General features: G+C 37.0%; 2 protein-coding genes across 11 annotated transcripts in view; one reads left to right on the top strand and one right to left on the bottom strand.

Annotated features, from left to right (window-relative positions):
* The window catches only part of LRRTM3 (leucine rich repeat transmembrane neuronal 3), an 81203-nt gene extending 76272 nt beyond the window's left edge, over nucleotides 1-4931 (top strand). For 3 of the 4 annotated variants that reach the window (XM_051618559.1, XM_051618561.1, XM_051618558.1), the window contains one exon: nucleotides 3608-4931. In XM_051618559.1, the coding sequence (XP_051474519.1) occupies nucleotides 3608-3817 (210 nt within the window). In that variant the 3' untranslated portion in view covers nucleotides 3818-4931. The remainder of the gene's footprint in view (nucleotides 1-3607) is intronic. The other variant, XM_051618560.1, reaches the window with a different exon arrangement.
* CTNNA3 (catenin alpha 3) overlaps nucleotides 1-26245 on the bottom strand; it is a 424834-nt gene that overhangs the window by 303730 nt on the left and 94859 nt on the right. The window lies entirely within an intron of this gene.

Below are 26245 nucleotides of genomic sequence, written 5' to 3' on the forward strand. Positions count from 1 at the left end.
ACTGGATGGAAAAGAGGCAGACAGGAAAAACTGAGAAACTGTGCCTATGACCTCCACTGTGCAAGGCAGTTCAGACTACAAGAGACAGTTCTCAGAGAGAGCACGGTAAGATGCATTTCTGTGGAACAGGCTTGGAGTAGGCCAGAGGATAGAACCAGTGGTTGGGCACAGTCATGGAGTCACTGGAGAGGAAAAGGCAGATGCACAAGTCACCAGGGATTGTGTGAAGCCAAGACAAGGAAGGGAAAAGCACAGGACAAGATAGGAAATGTGCAGGTGAGAAATGTGGGAAAACAGGACAGCAGGTGATGGAGGGCAACAGGTAAATGTGTTTCAACATGCTGAAGAGAACAGCACAATGAAGTTTAGAGTAGGCAAGCTGGGAAGTTGAGAGAGGGCTGAGAAAACAGATAGCAAAACCAAAGCACAGTTTGACAAGTGATTGACAAATAAGAAAGCTTGTGGGAAACAGGGCAATTTTGAACAGAATGGAAGATATTGCTATCAAATATGAATAAAATTGGTTCAGTGATGTTTTGCTACGGACAACACAGAATACTGAGGTTCACAAAGTACAGGAAACAGGAGATAAAATAGGAATTCAGGGGTTTCCCAAATGAAGACAGAAACTGCCTTTATTCATAATTCAAAGCCTGCAATCAGGTTAAGATTCATGAAAGAGCCAATTCAGGTACAATTTCTTAAATACAGTATTCTAATAGATTCTCTATCTAATAAATCCAAGGTATTTCATTCCTTCCAAGTCTTTTTCTGTTTTACAGGCATAGGAAATAAAAAATAGTACTATTCAAAATTTAACCCCCAATAAATTTAAGTGATACTGCAAATACACCACAAAGTCATGGATAGCAAAGGATCAGGTTTGTTTTGAGCTTCATTTGAAACAACAGGATTCTTCACAGTGGTCACAAATAAAGCATCTCATTTTTATTTGTGCCAATAAAACTCTTCTCGTTCCCTGGTGTATATTACATAGACTTGTTCCTTTTTTTACTCCTAATTTAAGCCAAGAGCAAAATTCCACCGATTTCTATAGGAAATAGATTTAATTCTCAAATGATGACCACATGCTGATATATTCCCATGCCAATGTTGCAGTAACATTCCTAAATCCTGTACATTTTCAGCATGATGTATCACAACTCCATCACTTTTATTGCTTCTACCCTTCAGCTCATTTTATTCTGTTCCAGTGTACAACCTGGTTTACTTATTTTCATCTGACCTTCTGTTCTTCAACTCCTTAGCTCTGCCATCTCTATGGATAATATTCCTTTGTCACATGGTATTTTCCCATGCCTACATCCTTAAGCCACTCCAGGTCTGTGGCTATGTCCTTATCACTTCAGTTCCCAAGCTTTCTTTTCTACAGTTCTGTGGCTGAGTCTTGAAATTCCCCCCCAGTAAGTCTCAACACCCTATGTCCATTAAATTTAACTAAATCATGAAATCCTTAGGCTGAAAATATTGCCTCTAACTCTAAACGCAATAAATTCAGAAAAAATGCAATGCTGTTTCTTATGAAAGCCAAGCCAAGGTCAAGCAATCAGATAAGAACACAGCCCAAACACCAGAAGCCTAATAAATGCTACACACCTTTGCTAGAGCCTTTCCCAGCTTTGCTGACTGTCAAGATACTCATCCGTAGCTGGAAGCATTCCCATCCCCAGCCAGTTCACATCTGTTTAGTAGTTAATATACTTCTGCTGTCTAGATAAAGTTAACCTATTTCCTGTACATGTCTGTACTTACTAGAGAGAAACCAGAACAAAAGTCTCAGTCCCATTTAAACAACTTTGTTTTTAATCTATGGTTAACTTTTCAGCTGCCAGTGAGGACCAAAACAGAAAGGTGAAAACATCAACATCCCAAACACTGGATGAAATTCTTGTCAGGACTGAACAGATTTCTAAAAAAGTTTTGGTTTGCTATACGGTTTTGTAAATGCAATCCTTTAGCTACATTTTCTACATAAAACAAACCTCTAATTTTAGACTTTCATACTGAAAACACAGAGTTGCTGGACTTCCCCACACACTGTACAGCAATTTTATACTACACAATAAAATTGAGCTTTCAAGACAGATGCTTCATTAGTAAAAGCCATTTTAAGACTTCTGAACTGCACATTTGAGATAAGCTAAGGCTTCTTGGATGTTTGTCTGAATCTGAACTCCAAATCATACCAAATTCACACATCACTGGTAAATAAACAATGCAGTGTTTTTTTCTCCAGAACTGCTGTCAAAGAGATGAGAGCTATCACCACAAATGCTGTGGTATGACTTACTTCAAAGAACAGGAGGTTTACAGAGATAGACAGAATTACTGAGACCTGTACTGCTGTCAGAAAGAAAACAGGAATGAAAAGTGCAAAGTAAAAAATACAGTATCTCATATGTGGGTAGAAAAGTCATCCATGTCCTTCTATTTTTCAGTCTGTCTTCATGTTTTGCACAGCATATGAGCTGTGTTTATAATGGGACTTCCAACATGCTGTCACCAGCATGCAGAGATACTGGTGGGTCATCCAAATGCATCAGTGAGATGCAGGAGAAACCACTTAGCTTTGTATTTTGGTCAATTTAAAATAAAGTGTTTTTAAATATTACCAGTCTTCATATTTAGTTCTATTATATTTCAATCAGTCTTCAAAATAACATCAAGAGAACAATAAAAGTCACAAATTTAAGTTGTTCTCTTTAGTTCTCCAATGGACTGGAAATTTGCTTCTTTTAATACTATAATTCATGACTCATACAGCCAATGCAATATACTCACCTTTTTCATCCTTTGAGTCTCTTAATAAAAAGTAAACCTAGTAGTACAAATATATACAGTTTAAAATCTGTATTAACTTCACCTATGATTATACAGAGTATTATCCAGTGTAAGTCATTCTGCACTGAAGTGTGTTCAAAATCCCCCAGGAAATAGTAAAAAAAAAATCAGTAACTTCTCAGCCTAAAGCATTTGAATTAACCAGCAACAGTGAGGTTTCCAGAGCTACCATAACAGTGGATGAAACTGTTACCCACCATGCTCCAATATTTACTGAAAGCTGCTAGATTCAAATAGATGCTTAGGCTATCCATAATAGGAAGTGTGTCATTTTGAGTTCCCAGCAGACCAAAGTTATCACACCCACTGATCTATTCAAGCAAGACCCACTAGCCACCCTTAAACTCAAAAAGCCATTTAAATTGCATTTGAAGTATTCCATAAATCCCCAATTGAGTCACTCCTCTGTGTCCTCCCTGATAGGTTGACTTCAGCAGAGGCTAATTACATTCTAAAGATAATTTGATTTCAATCACATCTTAATCCTCACAAACACATTCAAACACACACCTGGCCTTTGGTCACCAGATCAAAGGTGGCAGTGGCTGGGGTTAAAACAGCCTAGTAAAGACCAGGGTTTGGGTGGAGAGGGTAGAGGAATAGATTATTTTTTTCACATTCAGCACTATATTTGGCATCAGCCAATGTTTTCAGACAGTCTGTTTCTTAAACATCAAAGTCAGGCAAGTATAATTTGATTATGTCTTTTGGTAATTGGCTGCCTTTCATCTTTGTTTTCCCCTAGATACCATTGGCTATGAATGTGTCAACGTTTCTTGCCTATGACCAGCCCACAATAAGTTACTGTGGAGTACATCATGAACTGCTTGCCCACAAGCCCTATGACTCCAGTAACCAGGAAGAAACAGTGGAATCACACCTAGAAACTGATCTGGATCTGAGCACAATAACAACAACAGCACGAATCAAGGAACACAGTCAGCAGCTGGCTTAAATGGGGTTTTTTCTTGTCATTTTTTCCTGTAGCAGAGGCTGCAACCAAATTCTATGTAACATGATGGACAGAAATGAGAAGACAATATTATGGATTCTAGGATCCCTGTTCAAGTTAAAAATGAATCAACGATTAATTGTTTCAAGTCTACAATTTGTAATTAGTTGAGTTGTGCAGTATTTTTTTGACTTGAGAGTATGACCCTTAAAGTGAATCTTTTTCCAGACTCATTCTACCTACCTGTATAAACTGTACAGATGTAATGTATTTTTCATATTGTAAAGTTCCAATTACCAAGAACAGCTGGTATGTACAGTACCATAATTTAATTACACCTTACTTTACAAGTTTCAGTTTCTGAAGTTTCAAATTAACAAAAGTTATTTCTTGTGTTATTAAGTTACTCTGTTTTGTAGGGATCATTTTGTTACTGCTTTGTGCCCGGAAAACTTTAATCTAAAATTCTGTCCTTTGCAGAATATGCACCGTTTTTACTGTGTTTAATGTGTAGAATTGTATCTACTGGTTCCAGAAGTAATGCATTAACCAAAAGGAGGGTTTAATTACACAGACTTCCATGAAATTCTTGAAATACTTAGCCAAGTTTTCTTAAGAATGAAAAACTTACCAATTCTCCTCAAACTTACCTGTTGCCTTGAAATCCAACCTGATTTCTAAATCAGAAAATGTCATGATAAACAGATCTGTTTTAACGAGGTTGATGTATGCAACTGCTAGCTGATGCTGGTTTGTAAAGTCTCGCTGTTCTACAGGACAGTGTGGACAGGAGACCTCAGCAGGCAGCTGTCTTCACAAAATCTGCTGTGAAAGTACAGCCTGACAAGTCAGACATTTGTATTCCTACTTCAAGACAAATGGGCCCAAAACCTGCTTCTGTTAGAGATAGCTGCTGAGAGAAGTGGCAACAGAAACAAGCCTTTAGAGTTACACTACTCAGATAAATTAATGTTACTGAAAAGAAAGAAATCTGTACTTTGTTGAAAAATACAGTCAATCGGACCAAATGGTAAAGGTTAATTAATTGTCCTTGAACATTATGATATATCATACTAAGGAAAAAAACAAAAACTCTAAATAAATTTTTAAAAATGTAGTATTATGTCTTTAACAATTACTACATTGTTTATTTGTCTACCACTTAATATCTGGAGTAAAGCATTCCTATATCACATTTCTTTGATTTTAAATGCTCAAGACTTCTCAATACTGCGTGAGAATAACTTTTATAAGACAACCCTCATGTTGTAATCAGAGAAGATTACAGAAATCAGAAACACATTCTGTGATGCCAACTTGCTGAAATTTAAAAAGGAACACGAGCCTTCCAAAATATAGGAGAAAAAAACATTTCATATGGTGAAGCAATTTTTTTATAATAAAGAGAAATTATATAACCACAAATCTATTTTTCTGAATGTTTATCCCAACATATTTCCATGTAGCTTCAAAGCAGAAGACTGAAATTTAAAATTACAGTTCAACTGTTTGTACAAAATATAAAGCAAATGAAGAATAGCTTAAAAATATTGTTAACAAATGAATCTGCCTTCACTATCTTTTAAGTGGAAACCAAGTGTCAAAACAAAATACATTGTATTGGTTATTTATTTAGCATCTCAGATTTTGTAACATATTTTGCATAAATTATTTGCTATTCAAAACATAACTTGTCTTTTTAAGACTCATCTTAAACCCTTGCACCTCAGCTTCTTCTTTCTTTACCACACAGGTTCTTGAATTACTGGTCATCTTCTACAGTGCTGGAATTATACTACACACAGTTTGAAAATACATTGTTCATTACAAAAAGAAAACAAAAATGCAGTTGTCATTCTGGAGTGGAGTGACTGTTGTGCTGCAGGAAAAAGATAATTGCTGCAAAGTTGGTTTTAAGACTCAGTATTTAGGCATTTTGGTCATAACTTAAGGCCTGAGCTGTTAAGATCAAATGCCATCCTCCTAAAGGATAATTTCAGTTATTCTTACTCTGTCCTTCCTGTTCTTTAGCTTGACTCGCTGCCCTCAACTATTAATCATACAGGAATGTGGTCCTGGCACTAATGCCAGTTAGTGAAAATGCACCAATGTTCAAAGGTTCCATGTACTTCTAATTTCTGGAGATCTGTATGACAGAATATTTTCAGTGTTAGACACACTGATGAACACAGGCAAAGGAACATCATAAAACATCTTTTTATGCCAAGAGACAAAACCTTTTTGACATATCTGGTCAAAAAAGCAAAACTGGGTATATACTCATGTACACACAAACACTTCTCCTTTGGTTTCTTTTCCTCCATAACAAAGCATACACGAAGGAATCTGGCTTGGTTTGGACCTCTCTTGAAAAACTTGCATTTTCAGACCAACGTATCAACAGCAACTGGTAAATACCAGGGTCACGAAGTAGCAGCTACTCTGCACCCCAGGGTCTGCCAGAACTATCACAGCCAACTCCCTGGGCATTTGAAGTGCCTAACCCAAACAAAGACTGACTCCTAGGGTCCTATGTCAGTGTGTGTACACCTGCCTTCCAACAGATTCTTGCCAGCTAGATACTGACTCGGGGTGCACAGAAAGTGTAAATGCTCTATGTGAACAAAACAAAACAGTATCACTTAATAAGGTCCCAATCTTCTAAGGTACAAGTCAGCAAGAAGAAAGTAGGCTGAGCCTATGGGTTCAAATATTCATTTATAAAAAGTTGCTTTCATATATCATTTCTCTTTGCACTAAAACCCATAACACAGAAATAGAGGTAGCCAACAGCATATCAAGTCTCAGTCTTATACTGAAGTGGCACCACCACACCCTGGTAGAACATTTTATCAAGAAATGGCCGAGTGAATTCATTATGCTTGCAAAATACAAACTGATAGAGAACGTAACATCTATCAATACAAAAATTCAGACAATTAAAAAAATTAATCTAGCTACAAGCAACAATTCCCATCATCTATCATTGTATTGTGCTTGTACAGCAATTCACAATGTTGAGAACCCATTAGGAAATTGAGCACAAGTATCTTCCTAAAGAGGAAGGTATATAGGAAGATTAATCTCACAAATTACTGCCTAGGTCTTGAGACAGCATATAAAAAACAAGCACAAAAAAAACTCTACAAGAAAGCAAATTACTGTTTCAATTAAGAAGTGATCAACATTTGCATTGTACAAACTATTTGCAAGAGGTCTGAGAACTACCACTAACAAGAAACCCCAAAAAAACACAGACAGTTTTCAGAGATTCATTGCTAGGATCAGACTTCTTTTGGCAACAGCCTCAGAACTTGTGCACTAGCTTGCTTAACTGGCAGCTCCTCTATTTCTTCCCTTCTCTCTCAAGCCATTTTTTCTCCTGTTATTTCAAATCCTCAGAGTTGACAAGAGAACAGAATTTGTGCAAAAAACATGACATGAATGGAAAAAAAAAATAAAAAACCAAAAAACCCAAGAAAACTGCAAGGGCAACGCTACTGACTAGAAAAATAAAGCCAGGATTCCAGTATCAATGGCATTGCAATAAATTCTGGAAATGACTTCATTAGTAGCATAGGTCCTCAAAGATGGTTAAGCAACTCTATTTAGTCCCCAAGTGGTCTAGCAGAAATGGTCTGTTTAACAGATGAGAAAAAAATAGGTCAACTCCTGTTCCCTAGTGTGAACCTCCTTTCTGGAGGAAATATCTTTTTGCTTCAGACTTTTGCACAGGTCTCAGGGACCTGGGCTTCATGGAGGCCAGTCTTACCAGCAATGGCATAAATACCTGCAAATGAAAATAATAGTTTTACTTGGTCAGATCAAAGGTGCATCTAGGCCTCATAACCCGTCTTGAACAGCAAATGGAAGATGAAAGTCTAAGTAGAACCAAGGAATGGGGCAAGCACACAACCACTATTTCCCCAGAATGCCCTCGGTCCCCAACAAAACTTAGGTCAGGGACTTATAGACCCAAATGCAGTGTCTCAATAGGCCTTCTTTGAAGCCATGTACATTTGTAACATTCACAAGTTCTGCAGCAACTACATCTACTTTTACAAGAACAACTGCCTCTTTTCTTTGTTCTAGTAGCAAGGAACAACCAAGTAGTGTATAGTAACACTTTTCACTTCCATTTTTTTTTCCACAGAAATGTGATTTTCATGTAATTAATAATGACAGACTGACAGCTTCCAAGTAGCTTGAAAAACATCCATCCAGTCATCTTAAGTACAGACACGATCTGAAACCCTGTTGATTTAATTATCAGATTTCCCTTGGAAGAGCCTCTTAAAATCAAGATTCAGCTCACCAGAACACAGTATTTTTTTCAGCTTTCTCAAATTCATCACAGTAGTAACCAAAATCTAAATCTGTTTCTCACAAATTCTTGCACAATGGTTTTCAGCATAGAAAGACACACATGAGTCTCTTATTAGATACAAGTTTGACTGTATGATCCATATTTAAAAGCAGATGTTCATTAAACTGCACAAAAGTCTAACATGAAAGTGAATTAATAGTTCTATTATAAAGTAACAAGACTAAATTCCATTTTACTGCTCTACCTAATTATAGAATCTGATTAATTTTAATCATAAAGTTTCAGAATAAATCAACGTGAACATCAGAGTTCATGATTAATGTCACTCGAATGAACACCTAAGGAATTAACATTTTGCCACTAGAACCTTGCTAAGAATTTTTAAGTAAGCTGAAGTGCAGCGTGTTCAACTGTGAAAATCCCACATGGCATGGAGCTTATACTCTACTTTTATCTACATCAATTTTGTATGTAAATAACTCACTCTTAAAACTGTCTCTTTAGATGGTTACCTACAAAGGAACACCTGATGTAAACACCAAATGAGCCTGCAACATGGAATGCATTATATCCAGTCCTGTTATATTAAAGCTCTAATATTCTCATAATAGTGGACACTTCCAAGTGTCCCCACTATAGACATAACTCATGTAACTATAATAACATACAAGTGAGCATTTATATTGCCTTAGTGTGGAATTTCTTTGGATTAACTTCTTTGTTTCATTATTGCCTTATTAACTTCCCTAGGTCAACTGACATAAACAGGATGGACTATAATAAAGACTATAAAAATTGGGAATATTCAGTTTTAGAAGAACACTGTTTTTCCAGCTTTTCCAGTTTGTATTCAATACGAAACAGATTTCTAGGGTGGATACAGTTCAGCAATAGTTTATCTGCATTCTAATCATAAAGTGATGGCAACAATGCAACACATTATGAAGTCAAATAATTTGAACATTGGCTATACTGATTTTGTGCTGCTCAGAAAACAAAACCTCAACAAGTAGGGGTGAGAATATTCATTACAAGAAAGCCATATGCCCCTTCCCTCTCTGCCCACTTCCATAACTTCAGTAGTTTTATACAAGAGTGTGTCACAAAGGAGGCATGGAAAGCTATTAACTGAACTGTTCATATTGAATACATTTGGTTGCCATTTATCCTTCCAAAGGAATAATGAAACTGATAATTTTTCAAGTAAGGATGATGCACCTCTCTTTTCGTTCTTGCTGTTGGTAACTTTATTTTAGAGAACCTGTAAACTCGTACAATTAATCTAGAATTCACTACCCAAAAGCCTTTTTCTCATTTTTTAGTAAAGGAAAAAATACAGCTATCAAAGGTATGCCTGAATATGCAAATAAGATATATGAAGATGATTTCTTTTTCTTGACATCTGCTTTAGCATTATCTAGACAGTTCATGTTTCATTTCCTTACACTTCTGCAACTTGCCTCTTCCTCTAAATTCTAACCATCACAACTGAGAATATCAGAATTAAAAAAAAAATAAAATTCAGGCTGAGTTATTAGATGCAAAAATCCCACAAACTTGTGTTAAATGCATTTCAGATACCCATCTCCAGAGCTGAATAGGTTTGCTGCTCCCCAAACAGATGCTAAAGCTTGTCTGAATCAAGTGCCTTTTACTTCACCACTAGATCTGGCAAATATAAACTCATGCATCTGCTAATGCTATAACATGCTAAAAAAAACCAACCTTTTTTTGTTCTGTCACTACACAAGGTGCTGCTGGGCTCTGGTTCGTTGCTTTTTTGTAATCTCTTTGCACCCTAGAACCTTGAAATACATATGATTAATAGATGTCAGAATAAACTGTCCTAATTCCACTTACATCAAGTGATCACAACACAAATTTAAAAGTGGAGCTGGAAGTGGTGAACATGACCACCTTCCCATCTCAAAGCAAAATCAACTTGACTATTATGATAGATGCTTCTCTGACTTCTTCAGAAACATTCAACACAGCATCTGCATCAATCTGTATCCACGCTTAGCTATTCTGGCTATTAGAATATTTCTCCTTATGCCTCACTTAACTGCTGCTTGTTGCTGCTGGAGGTCAGCACCCATAAACGCCATAGCTACCCCTAAAAGGTTACTACTGATTCAGTGTCTCATGATGTTTTAAGAGAAGGTATTTTCCAGAACCTGAGCTTTGAGAAAGACAGATGTGAAGATAACCAGTACATTTTTTTAATTAATTAAAAAAACTTAAAACATAGTTAATTAGGAATAGAGTTAGTGAAACTTACTGGGAATAAGTATTATTCATTACATTTCTATTTCCATTTTTAAGGTGTTATAATAAATAATATTTGTAAAACATGAATCACAATCCTGCCTATTATCTGGATTAAATATAGCCATTTTAATGCTATTTTTCCTGAAGCTTTTTTTTCTTTTTTTTTTATTATTTATTTCTTTGAGTAACTCCTTGAATCTACAAAGAATATCACTGAAGATACCTGGATCCCAAACAGGTAGAAAGGTCTGTCTCTGTTCTACACTGCAGGATCAATCTTACGGTTTGAATTTAAAATGACAACTCAAAATTGCCTCCAGTTTCTTCTTGCATATTTACAAGCTTTGGTACTTGTTCATTTGTTTCTTCCCTATCTACATGCATTTTGCCCCAGGATTTTTTTGAAGATCCACCTTTTCTTTATCAAAGAAATTAAGAAACCCACTGAAATTCTTTTATTTCAGATCATTCATACTGCTCTATTTTATTCTAGGATTCCTTCAAGTAATATGCAATTATCTTACAAAACATTTTTTTCTTAGAAAAATGATTTATTTCTGTTTCTAGAAATTAGCATTCATAGCCTGTTTTAAGACTGTTTCGGTTTCTCTTTTGCAAAATTCAGGGACGGTCAGAAATTTATGCTGGGGAATTGCTAATACCACAAAAATACATGAGATACTAAAATAAAACACAGTGGTTAAAACTTGAAGTGATTTAAATGCAGAGATAATTCAGTGTTACTCATAAGAGAGGACACAAAGAAAAGGGGATAAAAACATCATAGATGTTACGTAAGTTATGCTGCAGGAACCAAATAATACATTCTCAAAAATTATGTGGAGCTAGAATAGAAGATATTTAAAGGGTGATTTTTACAAGGAGGTACAGGTCAATAAGGTGCTATATAAAATAGGAGATGAGAAAGATCAATTTAAGTCTGTACCGAATACACACAGACAACCTGATAATGAAAAATGCTTCTGCCTTCCCGCCAGATGAAAAACATTTCCATTTTCTCTACTACTAAAATTCTTGTATCTGATAATCTGTAAGACAGTATCCAAATGTAAATCATTGAGAGAGAAAAAAGCTGGCCATATATACATATACTACAAAGAGTAACTGACCACAGAGAAAAAGAACGTAAGACTGACAAACGCAAACATTTAATTCTCAATTCTCTAACTGCTCTGGGAGGAAAATTAATAACCCTCCATGAGAGCCTCAAGCACTTGCTTTTATAATAAAACCAACTTACTGGTAACAACCTGTTTCACCTAAGATGACTTCATGGAAACCAGGGGAAGCAGAAAAGAAAATCAGAGATAGAATTATTAATGAATAAATTAATAGAAATTACACATGAAGGACACCAAAATATTGCTCATATGAAAATTAAATTACATGGGGCAATGAGTCCATACAATGGTGCCTAGCAAAAACAGAGGTCTGCTATGCTTACTAGTATATTTTTTCACTAACACCAGTTTTCAGGACCCTCAGTTACAAAAGTAACCTTAGAAAACAATTAAAGCTAAGAAAGCATTATGAAAGTAAAATTGTTAACAGACTTACTGTAGCGTCAATCAGTTAACTAAGTTGAAATAGTTTAAGTTGCTTTGTAATGTTACTGCCTGATTGAAGAGATTTATAGCCAAACCAGCAATTAAGAATGGGGGTGAGATGTGCCAGCTCCCAGTAACTCTTGAGATCCTTACAGTTCTCTCATGTAGACCCAGTATCTTACTTAAAGTTGTAAAAAAAAAAATATAAAAATAAATATCAGCATTTCATTGAAAAATATCTCCTACACCACTAACTTTGGGAAATACATCCAACTAAGATCAACATTAATTCTACCTATATAGAAGAGATTGATGTGTAAATTGGAAAAGGAAAGGAGAAAAAAAAGTAAGAGAAATAGACATAAGAGGACAACCAAAATTCAACTATGAAAGACTTGACAAACTGTATAACTGGTCATTATAGTAACAGATTCAGATAAGCAAGTGGACCATAAGTAATGAAAATGGGAAGGCAAGAATTAAGCTGCTCATTCATATTTATTGTTCTCAAATCATTAAACCTTCAGGGAAGGCGAGTACACAACAATACCATGTGAATAGATCTTATCTTTTCAGCTTGAATACTTTGTTCTGTTTGGACATCTCAAGGTAAATCCATTATGTTTCTTCTGACAAAAAGGGCTTTTACTTTGCAGCAATAACTTTCAAATGAATTCATTTTTTTAAAATGTATTTTTCACCTTTAGTAAAAGCACACAAGAACCCATACTCTGCTTCCAAAATTCTTATAGGAGTTTTGTCATCAGATATACTTAAGGATAATGAAGCAGGTTTTGTGGGCTGCAGAACCATATAAATCTTTCCTGATTTATTTTGGGGTAGAGGGAAAAAGAATTGTTGAAGGAAAATATGATAAATTAACATTTGCCTGTGGGTAAATAAGCCTTCCTACAAGGAAAAATGGCATACTCTGAATAATTTCATGCCAAAGTAGAGAATTTAGCCCTGCTCAGAAACTTCAGCTGCCACAAAATACTGATAAAAATGTGAGAATGAATTCACATTTTTCTACATTTCTTTTACTAATTTGCTTAAACAGTAGGTCAAACTGCAATTTCTTCCTTTTACTTTGCAGAAATTTTTCCATCTTGCATCATGAATGTCAACAGGAAAAGAAAGTAACAACCAAACTGCATAGAATGGCAAAACATCAAAAACACAGCACAATTCCAATAAAAACAGATGCATAAACAGGACTGTACTTTAACAAAAGTATTGAGGATATTTTTCCAAGAATGCTTGTAAAACACTACAATAAACATAGGTGTCTGGCAATATAGGCCACAACAAAAATCACAGCATGAAATATTCAACACAGACCACACGTTAAAAAATTAATAGGACCCCCTTCCGCTCCTCAGCCACCCTGATTTTTACCAGATGCTACACAGCTGTCATTTTATATCCATGGAGCTGAGCTTAACTCCTCAAAACAAGATGATATTCCAGCTTAATTCAAGTCAGTTGAATTAAGATTCCACTGTTGGTTTTAGAAGAACTGACCTTTTGAAGTAGAGGGATTTTTGCACTTCAACAGATGAGAGTCAGGTCTCAGCAATGGAGATAAGAATGAGTGTTTTAAGTAGTACGGTTTTACACGGGCAACAGCCACAGCACACTAGCTGATCTCGTAATTATATACTCATCTGCAGCCTTCTGAGATATTTCCTATACCTGAAAGAATTTTTTAATGAGAGGGTAACTCCTTCCTTCTCACACTGAAGAAGCCAACTCATCCGTATACTGATTCAAGGATTTAAATATACCATGTCACCGAGAAGAGGCTATTAGAAGCCTCCTAGAAAATGCCCCCCTCTTGACCAGAATCTCCTCCACCTTCTCTTTAAGAGAATCAACGACAGTGAACCAAAGCTATGCTTTACTGCAACACAATTCTGAATAAAAAAGCTGTCCTGCTGGATAAAAGAAACTAAAAAATTAAGTCTTAGCCAATCCCTCCTCTGCTCATCACATACCCTTCCTTTCCTACAAGCTTGTTTTCAGGATAGGAATTGTCAGTGAGGGTTTTGTGAGATGCAATAACTTTACAAAACTCCCTTAGGATCCACAAATATGTCACTTTCTTTCTCTAAAGTCTCCTCTAAGGGAACAGTCCTTAACTTAGAAACTCCCTAAATTTCTGTCAGCTGAGCAAGCTCAGCTGTTTTCAAGAGAAGCACATTCTCCCTTCTTTTGGGAAAGCTCCACCTGAACAAGGGCTACAGGGGCCAATGTGACCCTTCTCCCTGCCTGAGCCAAAATCTAACAGTGATATTCAGTGAAGTGTAAACAATCAAATAACAGAAATTATACTATCAATCACATCTTCCCAGAAGATGAAACGTTATATCACAGTTATCAGCTTATATCACAGTTCATAGATCAAAGCATCAAAGTAACTTAAATTTTTATTATTTGTAGTTTTCAGAACTTCAGGCTATTTTCTAGGTTGCCTTAAGTATCACTCCAGCACAAGCTAACAAGAAATCAAGTGAAAATTCATTAGCAGCTGGTCAAGTGTTAACAGTCCATCAATCATTTTTATTTCCCTACTGTCAGCAATTCTAATTTCAGCTCTGGAAAAAAAACTGTGTTTTCAACTGTGAAATATAACATATAAAATAGTGACATTTGATACGTTTTTAGATTCTCAAGCTTATTATGAAAAAGTCAGCTCAACACACAATGAAGTCATTCCTCCTTTATAATCCCCAATTATGGGGGGAGGGGGAAGAAAAAAAGCTGCTTCAACTAGAGCAGATGAACAAACTACCATCTATTCCAGAATTCCATGGGTTTCTAACTAATGCTCCAGTGAAAATTCTGGAAGAAATCTAATGTCTTAAATTTACATGTTTTTGCCCAACAAAAAGCAAATACATATTCTGGTTTGATCTTAAACGTCAGTCAGGGAAACACCCACCAGTGCTGTTACAGGACCTTTCAGCTGACAAGAGGAGTCACACCTTCAGCAAACCCAACACAAAGCCCTGCTCCAGTCTTCACAGTGCTGTTTCTGCAGATACACATTCATTAACAGCTTTTTTACAAGAAAGCTACCTGACACTTGGCAAAAGCTCACAAAGAAGGTAGCACTGCAATTAGTCACACATTTGCATCATCGCCCGCGCAAATTTTCTGCTCATCTGGTGTAGCAGATTTCAGGAATAGGCACAACGTGGCAGGGTCGTGGGGTGGGACAACCAGCTTTTTCTTTCACATCACAGTAGCAGAAGCACACTCAACATCTAAAGCTATGTTTACTGTAGCTTTTTGTTTACTAGAACTGAAAGATGATAGAGCAGAGCACAGTAACTATCAGAGAAAGAAAGCTCAGATGGCCAAGTGACTCAAAACATATCAAAACTGTTACCTCCTCCTCATCTGTATCTTCATACAGTCAGTAGCTCACTTCTTTGTTGCTTCCTAGTCCAGCCACCTTGCAGCAGCTTCCTGGCTTACAGCAATCTTAGAGAGCCTCCTCTAAAACCTTGGGATATGTTCCTGCCTCAGAATTTCAGGTGAGGCTTGCCTGAAGGTCCAGTGCATGAGCAGGCCTAGGGCAGCCCATAGCACTTCCTCCTCCAGGCAGTTTCCTCACTTGCACACACCCCGAAGGCAGGAGCAGCTTCCAGGACCTCACAGAGCTCCCGCAAGCCCAAAGTGTAGCAACCACAACAGGCAGGTCAGAGCAACATGGTTTTTTGCACTTCGTGGTAGGAAGTGCATACAGAACACACGGAGGGCATAAACATTCAAACAACAAACCTCTGACCTGCCAAGCTGGCTGGTTCCCTGCTAAGAGGTTAGACAAAACGTCACCTGCTTGACAAAGCTTTAGGTAAATTATTCCAACCACAGCCAAAACAAAGTGATATTCCCTCTTACATTAGAGCACTAAGAATAATGACACTGACACTTCTTAAAATATTAAATAATTATTAAAATCACTAACATTTGAAGTACAAAGAGCAATGTTAAGTATTTAGAATTGTTAGCTTTCATATTAACACTGGGAAAGTCCTGTGGACTTCTGCCACACAACCAAATTGTAGAAAGATTTGGTTTGCTGGTTGGTTGACTGCTTTTTTTTCAGTGCATACCAACTTTCTTCAGAGAAAACTGTGCACATGAGAGAACAGTCCACATACTGCATTTCACAAATGCAAGTTGGTTGCTAAAGTTTTTACCTTGTACTGCAAAATTCCAATCTTCTATTTCTTGTGCTTGAGTTCTAGTGCATGAACAGATAATAGGTTATACAACTGTTAGGTAGATTCTAAAATACTAAGTTTAGATTATTTTTTCTTATGTAGTTATAAATCTGGCAGGGTAAAAAAAATCCTGCTGGTAGGATAAACTGAATCATTGCTAAATGTGCTACTTTCATGTAAACAGCTCATGAGAGAATACACTGCTAGTATGCATCTATTAATAGCTTCTTTTGTATATCCAGCCTTCCCCACATACTGAAGGCAAAACTGTAGAAAGGACAGATTACGTGTAGATCACCTTCAAGTCCACAAGTCCCTCCAAATTTCAGTCCACTTTTGATCAATGCATATGAAAAATATTCACCATTACAACCCTACACTACTCTGGCAAAAACCTAATCTATAGTAAGAAAATGCAATGAAGAGTGTGAATATTACTTTAATAAAAATGTAAACCAATAATCAGAGGGGCTAGAAAGCACCTCAAGGTCACTTCTTCCATCCTGAACACTCTGAAACAGCACAAGCCTTCCTAGAGCGGCACAAACTATTTGTCTAAGCAGTCTTTGTGTCCATAAACAAATCTTTCGTCTCCTATTCCAGTCTTTACTCATCTATATGGTTGATTTTTTTAACCTAACATTGCACCAACTTCTCCTTTTGCCAATTAAATTTGTCTGTCTTTCAACAGATGGAGAATAACTTGACAACATAGACTTTATGAAAACCTCTTCCGTATTTGAAAAGAGTGCAGTGTTCCTCTTCTCCTCCAGCTTTTCCTTTCTGAATTCCACAAAGTTAAGTCAGCTTCTTCTTACATGTTTTAAAATCCTTTATTTCATTCCTCTCATCAGTCCAAGATGTTCTTCAACTGTGATGCCCAGAAGTACATACTGAGCTGAGCCCTACTGGCAGTTCATTTCATTTGTCATTCTCTACAGCTCCCAATGACTTGTGAAACAGAACCACTGCTGAACCAGAAATCCTCTGCTTTTATTTATACAGCTGGCTTCCTCACAGGGGTAATCAACTGCACTTTTCAACTTGCAGTTTCAGACCATTTCTCAAAAAAACCAAAAACACCAAAAAAAGGGGCGTGGTGTGGGTGTGGATTCATTTTCTTAGTAATTGTAAAATAATTAGCATTCCCACCAGGGTAGCATCAAACTCTCAGTAAACCCACTCTTCATTCCCTCAGTCACCTTATTAATGAGCACATGTAACATACATGGACCCAGGGCAGTCCTTCCAGAATCACACTTCATTAAACTATCCCAACTTCACCTGCAACTGTATTTTCCCTTAATAGTAAGTTAACTTTGATTCTTACATTGGCTTAGGAAAATGTCCTCCTTTCAGTGTGAAAAGTCAAGTTACATGACATTTACTACCTCCCTTTTAACTACTAGCCAGCTTCTCTTAAAGAAGTAGATCCATCTGACAAAACTTATTTTCAAAATCCACACTCCTAGTTTATCACCACCTTCTTACCCTGAAGATTTGTAGGAAATTAACATTTAAGGATTTCCTGCAGTCTCTTCCTGGTTATCCAAGTTGCAGAGACTGATCTATACATTTCCTAGTTTAAGGTCAGTTTTGCTTTTCTTTTACTTGTAAATACTCATTCCTCACTAGTTTTACAATTAAGGCTAATGGTTCAGAAACTCTTTTCTTAAATACCCCTTAATCTCTTTCTAGCATAGATTTCACTTTGTCTTATGACCTGCATTAAGCGCTTATTCCCAGCTAACTACTTACATGAAGCCTGAAGAAGGTAGAAAAACCATAGCATTTTTGAGTTAGTCTCCCATTTAGAAAGGTCTTTACTCTCCTTCTTCATTCCTCTTGTTAATAATGGATTAGTAGATATGTCTCTTCTTGCCTTCTGCAATTTCTATTCTCTTCAAAACATTCTGTGCCACAGCTTTTTTGGCTGCATCCACAATCAGTGCTTATCTTTTTATTTACTCTGCATCTCTATTTTATTTTCTAGTCACTAAACAGCTCCTGCTGCAAATCTTTATGCTTTCCACTTGTCCAGAAGTTTGCTCTTGTGCTTTAAATAGGTTCTACCCTCTGCCTTCTTTTGAATCCCTTGCTTTTCCTTTTTTAATCAATTATTTTTTTCTTTCCCTTGTAACCATTACAATAATATTTCTCATTTTCTCCTAGTATTTTTGACTAAGTATTCAAATGCTCAGATTTCCACCCTCTTCTTCACTATTCAAACCCAGTTTCCTCAACCTGGCTAATTACACCTTTATTTTTTTGTCTCAACCAAGAGCAAATTATCATCTACAGCTACATGCAGGACATACAGACTAGTATAAAACACATTTCATACCGAAATAACATCAGTGAGAGACAAAAACAAGTGAAAGGAAGTAGGAAGCCTCTGCTGTTTCTGAGAAAAAGAGCTGTTAATCTAATAAGAGATTTGCACTTGCCAGCAAGTGAAACAGGCTCACTTTTTATCACTAAGATAAACATTTCTCTATGGAAGTGAGAACCAGAAAACATTCAGGGAGGAAAACCTAAGTTATCTAAGGAGGAACTAGCTGCAAGAAGTAACAGGTGTTAGGAAGGAAGTTCTCTAATGAGAGCTTCTCTAGAGGTGCAACCTGAGGCTTAAGACATGCATTAAGAATTAATCCATTATGCATTGCCAGGAAAAGATGACGAGTCGGATGGGTAAGGCAGAAAGTGCAGGGATCTTTCTGATTTCCCAGGATGGACTCAGGTAACAGCTCACAGCCCAAAAAAGGGACAGTTCTGCTCAGCTAGTCCACTTCCACACTCTCAGTTACTTAACTCCTGTTTCCCCGAGGATATACACACAGCATGCGTGCCCTTCTCCGAGTCTGACTCAGCTCTGTAAAAGGGAAAGAAAACTAATCCAACAAGAACAAGCAAACAGGCAGCTTGGCAAGCTGACCTGGCTGACAGACTGGGCAGCCTAAGTACCACGGCCAGAACAAGGAAAGGGACAGACCTGAGCAGCTGACAAACATGTCAAGTACTGAACCAGACACCCTATTCCAGCTGAACTAAGCATGCAGAGCAAACCAAGAGGAAAAAGGAAAACTGATGAGATAGAGGGGTAAAAAAAAACCCTGTTTTGCCATGAGGATGATGAAACACTGGAATAGGCACCCAGGGAGTCTGGAATGTACATCCTTAGAACTCTGACATGACAGAACATGGTCTTGAGGAGCCTGATCTACCTTTCTAGTGGGCCCTTCTTTGAGGAGGGAGTTAACACCAGATGTCAGACATTCCTGATAACCTAAAATACTATATGATTGAATTTTAACTAATCGTTTTAATGATTAAGTTAATATTGATGAAAACTACAGAGACAAAATTAAGTAGTCAGAGGGCTAACTACTTGCTTACAATTCTATCAAACATTTAAAATGGCATTGACAATTCTACAGACTAACTGGAAAGCAAACAGTAAGAATCAAGGCAGAACAGAACAGATGACTGGAAATTCTCCAGAGCAATCTTTCTTCTATTGAATTTTGCCAGTTTATCACATGCAGATTATTCCATGGAAACAGAGCAAGCACAACAGATCTTCTGACAAAACCAGGCATATGCTCTGGCAGCTCTGCAAGATGGCCTTGGAACCCAAATCTGAAGGTTTCAGATCCACTTCTCCCACTGCTAGGAAGAACTTGGAGGTACTAGCCCCTCACTAGACTTGCTCCACAAAAATTCTGTTCTTACAGCTCAGAGAGGCAGGTGTTCAGAGGATCACAATAACTAAGGAGCCAAACAACCTAAGAACCTGGCAGCCCTACCTGGGGCTTATTCAGATTTTGAATGCTCACTCATATGGCAACAGTACTCTGGTTTCCCATTGGGAGCTGGAATAGTACTTCAACTCTCATCTCAACAATCTGGTCAGTTGGTCCACAGCTGTTCAGGAGTAGACAGATATCAAACTGTCATCTTGGCAGTATCAGTCAGCATCCACTAAGACATCGCAGTATATTTTGTTTTAAAATCTTGCTTTCATGTGTACACAGTTCAACACAGAAGCTGGCTGATAGAATCCAGAAGATTATGAGATCTCTTAATCAAATTAGAAGCACAAAGTTTTCCAATAACTCAAAAGCCAAGAAATAAATATTCCATTTCATAGCCAATTGTAGCAATGAATAAAAATGTCAAATGAACTCGCCTTCTTACAAAAACGTCTACAAGCCTTCATATAACATTTCATTATTCCTTGATCTAGTAATTGTTTGGTTTCATTTAGATCACACTTTCCACTGGAAGTCCGCAAAGCTTTCATCCATTTCTCTTCCTTATAATTCCAAGGAGCAGACTGAAAACATTTACTTTGCCTTCAATTTTGTTTTCCATTAATTGCTTTCAAGGTGTATGTAATTATTATATTTCTTATTTTCTCCTATTTACATAGAATTCAAAATTATTAGGTTTTTTCATTTATCTTGCAAAGAGCTACAGACATTCATATACATAAAGGATTCCTCTACCAGTTACCTCCTTTTAAAGACTAATAATTCCTCCTACACAATATTAATATTTGGAAAAAAGTTGGAAATATTGCTACTTGATAGGAAAGATAATCCTAGATTATTCCTGAGCACAGTCCCTAGTTAAGCAGGTGGTTTATCCTGTTTTTCCACCTTTGAATACATTTGCTTTATTTTTGCTACTGATAATTAAACAATGGCTAAAAATAATGGCAATAAAGATAACAAGGATTTTCCAATAGAGTAACTAGGCCAACTTAGTTTATTTGTTGCATTTTACTAAGTATTGCAGCTGTCTGATTTAAGGCATTTATTTTCTTCACATACTCAAACAGAAAAAAAGAAAATATGCCAGTTGGCAGCACAGGCTTAGGAAAGAGCTGTGAGAAGCAGTTCCTGAGAAAAGCCTATCTCAAAAAGACTTTTCTTGTTAATTAATATGATGCTGAGCATAGGTTTGAATGCTAACTTTTCCAGCCTCTTGTCATATATATTAGTCACAAATGCAGTGTTCAAACGAGTACTCTTCCTCTTTAATTAAGATAAAGAAGAGTAGCACATCAGACAAAGAAGCAATGACTGGAAATTAATCCACTGAAATGAAACTTAAAATAAAAGGAAGTGCCAACAAATGCTGTTTATGACAAAAGACAAAGATCTGGGTTTGTTCCTCAAGCCATGTTTTCATTTTCTTCTCAGAAATTAAATTGGAAGTGTAGAATTTGAATTTAGATCCTCAGGTCCCCAAACTCCTTAAAAATCACTGTTCTAAGATGTGACTGAACACTAAAGACAAAGAACTAGAATTTTGTATGCCATCATTTTGATTTCATCAGAAGTTATCATAAGCTATTTCACATAACTCCACTGTTCATTGCTCATAAAAAAGATCAATAAAGTTAGCCAAGTAATCAAGTTGAAAAGCCAGTTGTGAACTATATAGGTGTCTCTACATCTATCAAAGAGAAGTCACCCCTAGTTCTATAAATGTAGATATGCAGCATCTCATAGGTGTACAAATACCTTAAATATTACTAACTTAAGAAAAAAACATTTGGTTTTTCACAGTAGACCTCAACATTCTGGTTGATGAAATTCATAGGGAAAGCCTTTCAACAACCCATTCCCAAATGATTTCTCCAAGAAATTCAATGTGTCATTCTAACCTTTGCTTTATATAGAGCTTAACTAGCACAGAAATTAACTTGGAAACTACTCTCTCTTTCACAAACTCAAGATTGTCAGAGATTATTCAAGTTAAAGATACCTTCTTTTTACTACTTTATGTGTCATCCCCTCACTACCAGAGCACCTTGTTGTCCTACATTAGCAAATAATGGAATTTACTTTTTATGAAAAAACAGAAAACACAAACATTATTTAAATACAACTCCCTGTATTAGAGTCGGTGTCCTTTGCCTCTTGTCCTGTCACTAGGAGCCTCTCAGACATGTCCAGCTTTGTGTTCTTAACTCCCTCCCAGGTATTTGTACACACTAAGATGCCCCTGGAGCCTTCTCTTCTCCAGGCTGAACAAGACCAGCTCCCTCGGCCTCTCCTTGTATGTTCAGTGCTCCAAATCTTTAAATGGCTTCATAGCCCTCCACTGGTCTCTGCCCAGCATAGCCATGTCACCTTTGTACTGAGGAGCCCAGCAATGGACACAGCACTCCAGATGTGTCTCACCAGAGCTCATTAAGGGTGAAGGATCAACCCTTGACCTGCTGACTATACTCTTCCTAACCAAGCCCAGGAGGCTGTTTGCCTTTGCTGCAAGAGCAGATTGCTGGCTAATGGCTGCCTTGGCATAGGGCTTGGCCTTGCCCTGTATTGAACTTTGAGTTCCTTGTCAGCCTGTTTCTCCTGCCTATGTCTCTCTAAAGGGCAGCACAACCAGCTGGCACATCAGCTGTTCCTCCCTGATGAGTGTTACCTGCAAGCTTGCTGACAGTGCACTCTTCCATCACCCAGAGCATTAACAGGTTAAACAGCATTGACCCCAGGGGTATGCTACTAGCTTCTGGCCTTCAGCTGGACTCCATGCTGCTAATTCCAGCTCTTGGAGTCCAGCCCTTCACTCAGTCTTCAGCCCACCTTACTGTCAACTTATCTAGTCCATATTTCATCCTTTTGTGTTATGGGAGGCAGTCTCAGGAGTCTAACTTAAGTGAAGTTAAACATCCAGCATGCTATTGCACTGAACACGTTTAAAGACTGCAACGAGATATTTGGGGTAGTGTAGGTTACATACTTAGCCATTACAAAGTTTCGAAGAGAAGATGCTAAGGAATTCTGGATTTGTTTTGAAAATAAAATTATTTTAAGAGTCAGATTTGGTGTTCATTTGCCTTAAGTACCAATATTCTATTACAAGTTCCCTAAACAATCAACAAATGATTTTTTTAGTAGGAATTGTTGCATAAACAAGGAGCAAACACTTTTAAATCAGAAATAAAATACAGTTTAGAAATGCATTTGGACAACAAAAATCAGATGTCCTAAACAGATGATAGAAAACCAAGAAAAATTCCTTCTGAAATACCAAACTTTAGTAGTGTTCCTAGAACTGGCATACTAAAAAATAATCCTCCTGAAAATAGGAAAATGGTAAAGGAAAAGCTCGTGTAATGACAACCTTTTCCATAAACTGTAAAAAAATAAATTTGTAATTCAAGCAGCTACATGTTGGGCTAACAAATACATTCATATTTATAATGCTTGTTTACTATAATAATCCCAGATTTATTTCATCTTGGAGACAGAAAATGCTACTTTATTGAAAGTTTCCTGAAAAAAAAAAAATTAGTTTTCAGCAACCCACTATATTTCCAGTCCTGACAGGTACACCAAACAGAAATTACTGACTATTGTACTGAATCATCCTCTACAGAGCCATGAGTTGCTCATCACACTACATTATTTCAATGCAAGCCTTAAATTAAGACCCAATTAACCCTGAAATAGCTTGGCTCAGAACCATTAAATCAAGAACAGGGCTTAAGAGTAAGAAATCTTTCATGATCTTTCTCTAGCTTACGTGCACAGATCCCAGTTTATTGAAAACTCTTTAAGACCATCTACAATCAGGTAAATTTAACTGTGGCTTATTTTTCAACTATATGTCTACTTCTGGAATTCACTAGACTTCTTTTTGTTTTTTAAATACACTTAAAAAAGTTCTTCCTGAATAGTTCATATCTAACTTCCCTATAAAACTAAATGTTTGACAAAAGTTAACACACAGGAAAATAATTTTCAATTACACATACTGCCTATAAAATGGAAGAAACCCCACTGTGGGAGTGTTCAAAGTCAACTGAACTAAGTAAATTCAACAACAGAATTATAACTACATGTTTTCCTGCATAATACCAGCATAATATGCCATATGAGCATACTAATTTTACTGGAATACATCTTTTTTGCTGACAACATAACACTCAATAAAGTCATTAGAAAAACCCTGAATAAGAAAAATCTGAGTGACACTGCCTACTCACACATCACATATTGGAAATTTTTTAGTTTACATCTTGCTGTACCAGACTTCCAAACTTCTTTGGAACAGCAGTTTTTAAAAATGTTTGAATATGAAGAGGACAGTAAAGTAAGAACCCTTGAATCCATTCTTTTTACAAAAAGACATGAATACAAGCTCTCTTTGTTCATGTTCCTATAGAGAAATAAAAGGATTTCAGGAAGACAGTTCAACTGTTTGCATGAACAACCAATAGCTATTCTGTTCTTGAAGACTTTAACATAAAATTCCTTCAAGCTTCCTAGTTGGTCTAGCATATCAAGCTTGGGCTTAGTTCTTCAGCCAGAGAGCCATTACACAGAACTTTTCCAGACACATGTTAGTGAAAGAAAGAGCAAGTAAACAAAAAGGACAAGTCAGTCCCCTTTTCTTAGCTGACTAGCCATCACTGGCAACAAGGAGGAGCATCCAATACTGAAGTGTATTATTAAACTAATAATATATTTAACATAACTCTAAACAGTTGCTGTAATCTTCAACCATGTCATACATGATTGCTTGGAATAATTTTCATTATATGGAGAAAGTTAGAGACACATCAAGCTAAACAGAACAAGAGAAAAAGATACCATTTTTTGTCCTAATTTCCCTTTTATGGAGTACCAGCTTTTTCATATACATATTATTAGCTGTTAGCAATCCACTTTTCTACAGGTGAAACACGTGGATAATTAAGGGAAAATAACCCCAAGAGATGCAAATACCTAACAGATAACCAGGGAAATCTTAAATATCTAAATTTGAAACATGCCCTTTTTAAGCTGAACAAAATTTTTTCTTCCGTCTGAAATAACTCTTTTGGAGGAATTCTTGCAATTTCCCAAATTACCAAAAATGTTCCCCCTGAGCACTGAAATGAAAAATCCTCTGCTCAGAGCAAGATGAAGTAGCTTACATGTAAGATACACTGCACCATCATGATGATAAACTGAAGTGCCTTCTCTTCCCTCTATCTGGGCAAGAGTTAAAAGTTTTCATCTGGAAACCATAAAGTACCAGTTACGTGAAGTTTGAGGTATCTGTATGTTCAAGATATCTGTATGTCCTTCTGCTCTTAAAAGACTAAGAATGGCAATAAAATACTACACAAAAGGTTATCAATCACAGGCAGTCTCTATACAGAGACCATGTGTCAGACATGAAGCTGTTGCTGGAGAACACTCAAAAAGGGTATAAAGCAAGGCACTGGCACTCCACAGCACTCTAACTGATGAGCTGAGACAAAGGGTAAGGCCCAGAACTATAGCATCAATAAATAAAGACTCCTGGTTTTCCATCCTTTTTCTGGTTTTGAATTTCCAATGCTTTGGTTCCAGTAAGTAACCACAATTTGACATCTAGACAGACAACTGAACAAATCACAACTAGCCATCATCTGTCCCTCAGTCAGACCTTTCCCACGGCTACAGAGGGCTCTATACTGCATGCCTTTCCTTAGAGGGCTCAGCATAGTCCAGCTCACTCCCTGTGTCAGGTATCGCCCTACTTTCAGGGATTCTAGCTCCTAGTCTCATCCTCCCAGCATTTCAGTTCATGTGCTCAGATTCAAATATGCCTCAAATCCAAATGTTTCTCATACCCAAAAGCTGTGGACACAAACCTGCAGTGAAGCAATAAGATTCAGAGAACCTTCAGGGCACCCGAGAAGAACTCAAAGGTTCAAGTACACCCTACATGCAAATGCAGGTACTTCACTATCTGCCACTTACTACTTCATCTCCCTTAGAACATCATTTCTGGAGTGGTCTGATGCTGTCTGCCACAAAGCAGATGAGATTTGTAGTCAGCCACAGCTTGGTCTGCCCTTGGGCTACAGGGATGGTCCAGGCTTCATTATCATCCCCCTAGATACGTAATATAAATACAGGCAATGTGGTCAACTTCCTGACCTGGCCTCAAAATAAAACCTATCACTAGTCTCCTCCCATTTTCTTCAGTGTCTCATTAAGAGACCGAAGCCACAGCTGGTGTGAGAAGGGATGCC

Source organism: Apus apus, chromosome 4 (assembly GCF_020740795.1).
Source record: "Apus apus isolate bApuApu2 chromosome 4, bApuApu2.pri.cur, whole genome shotgun sequence".
NCBI classification, from domain to species: Eukaryota; Metazoa; Chordata; class Aves; order Apodiformes; family Apodidae; genus Apus; species Apus apus.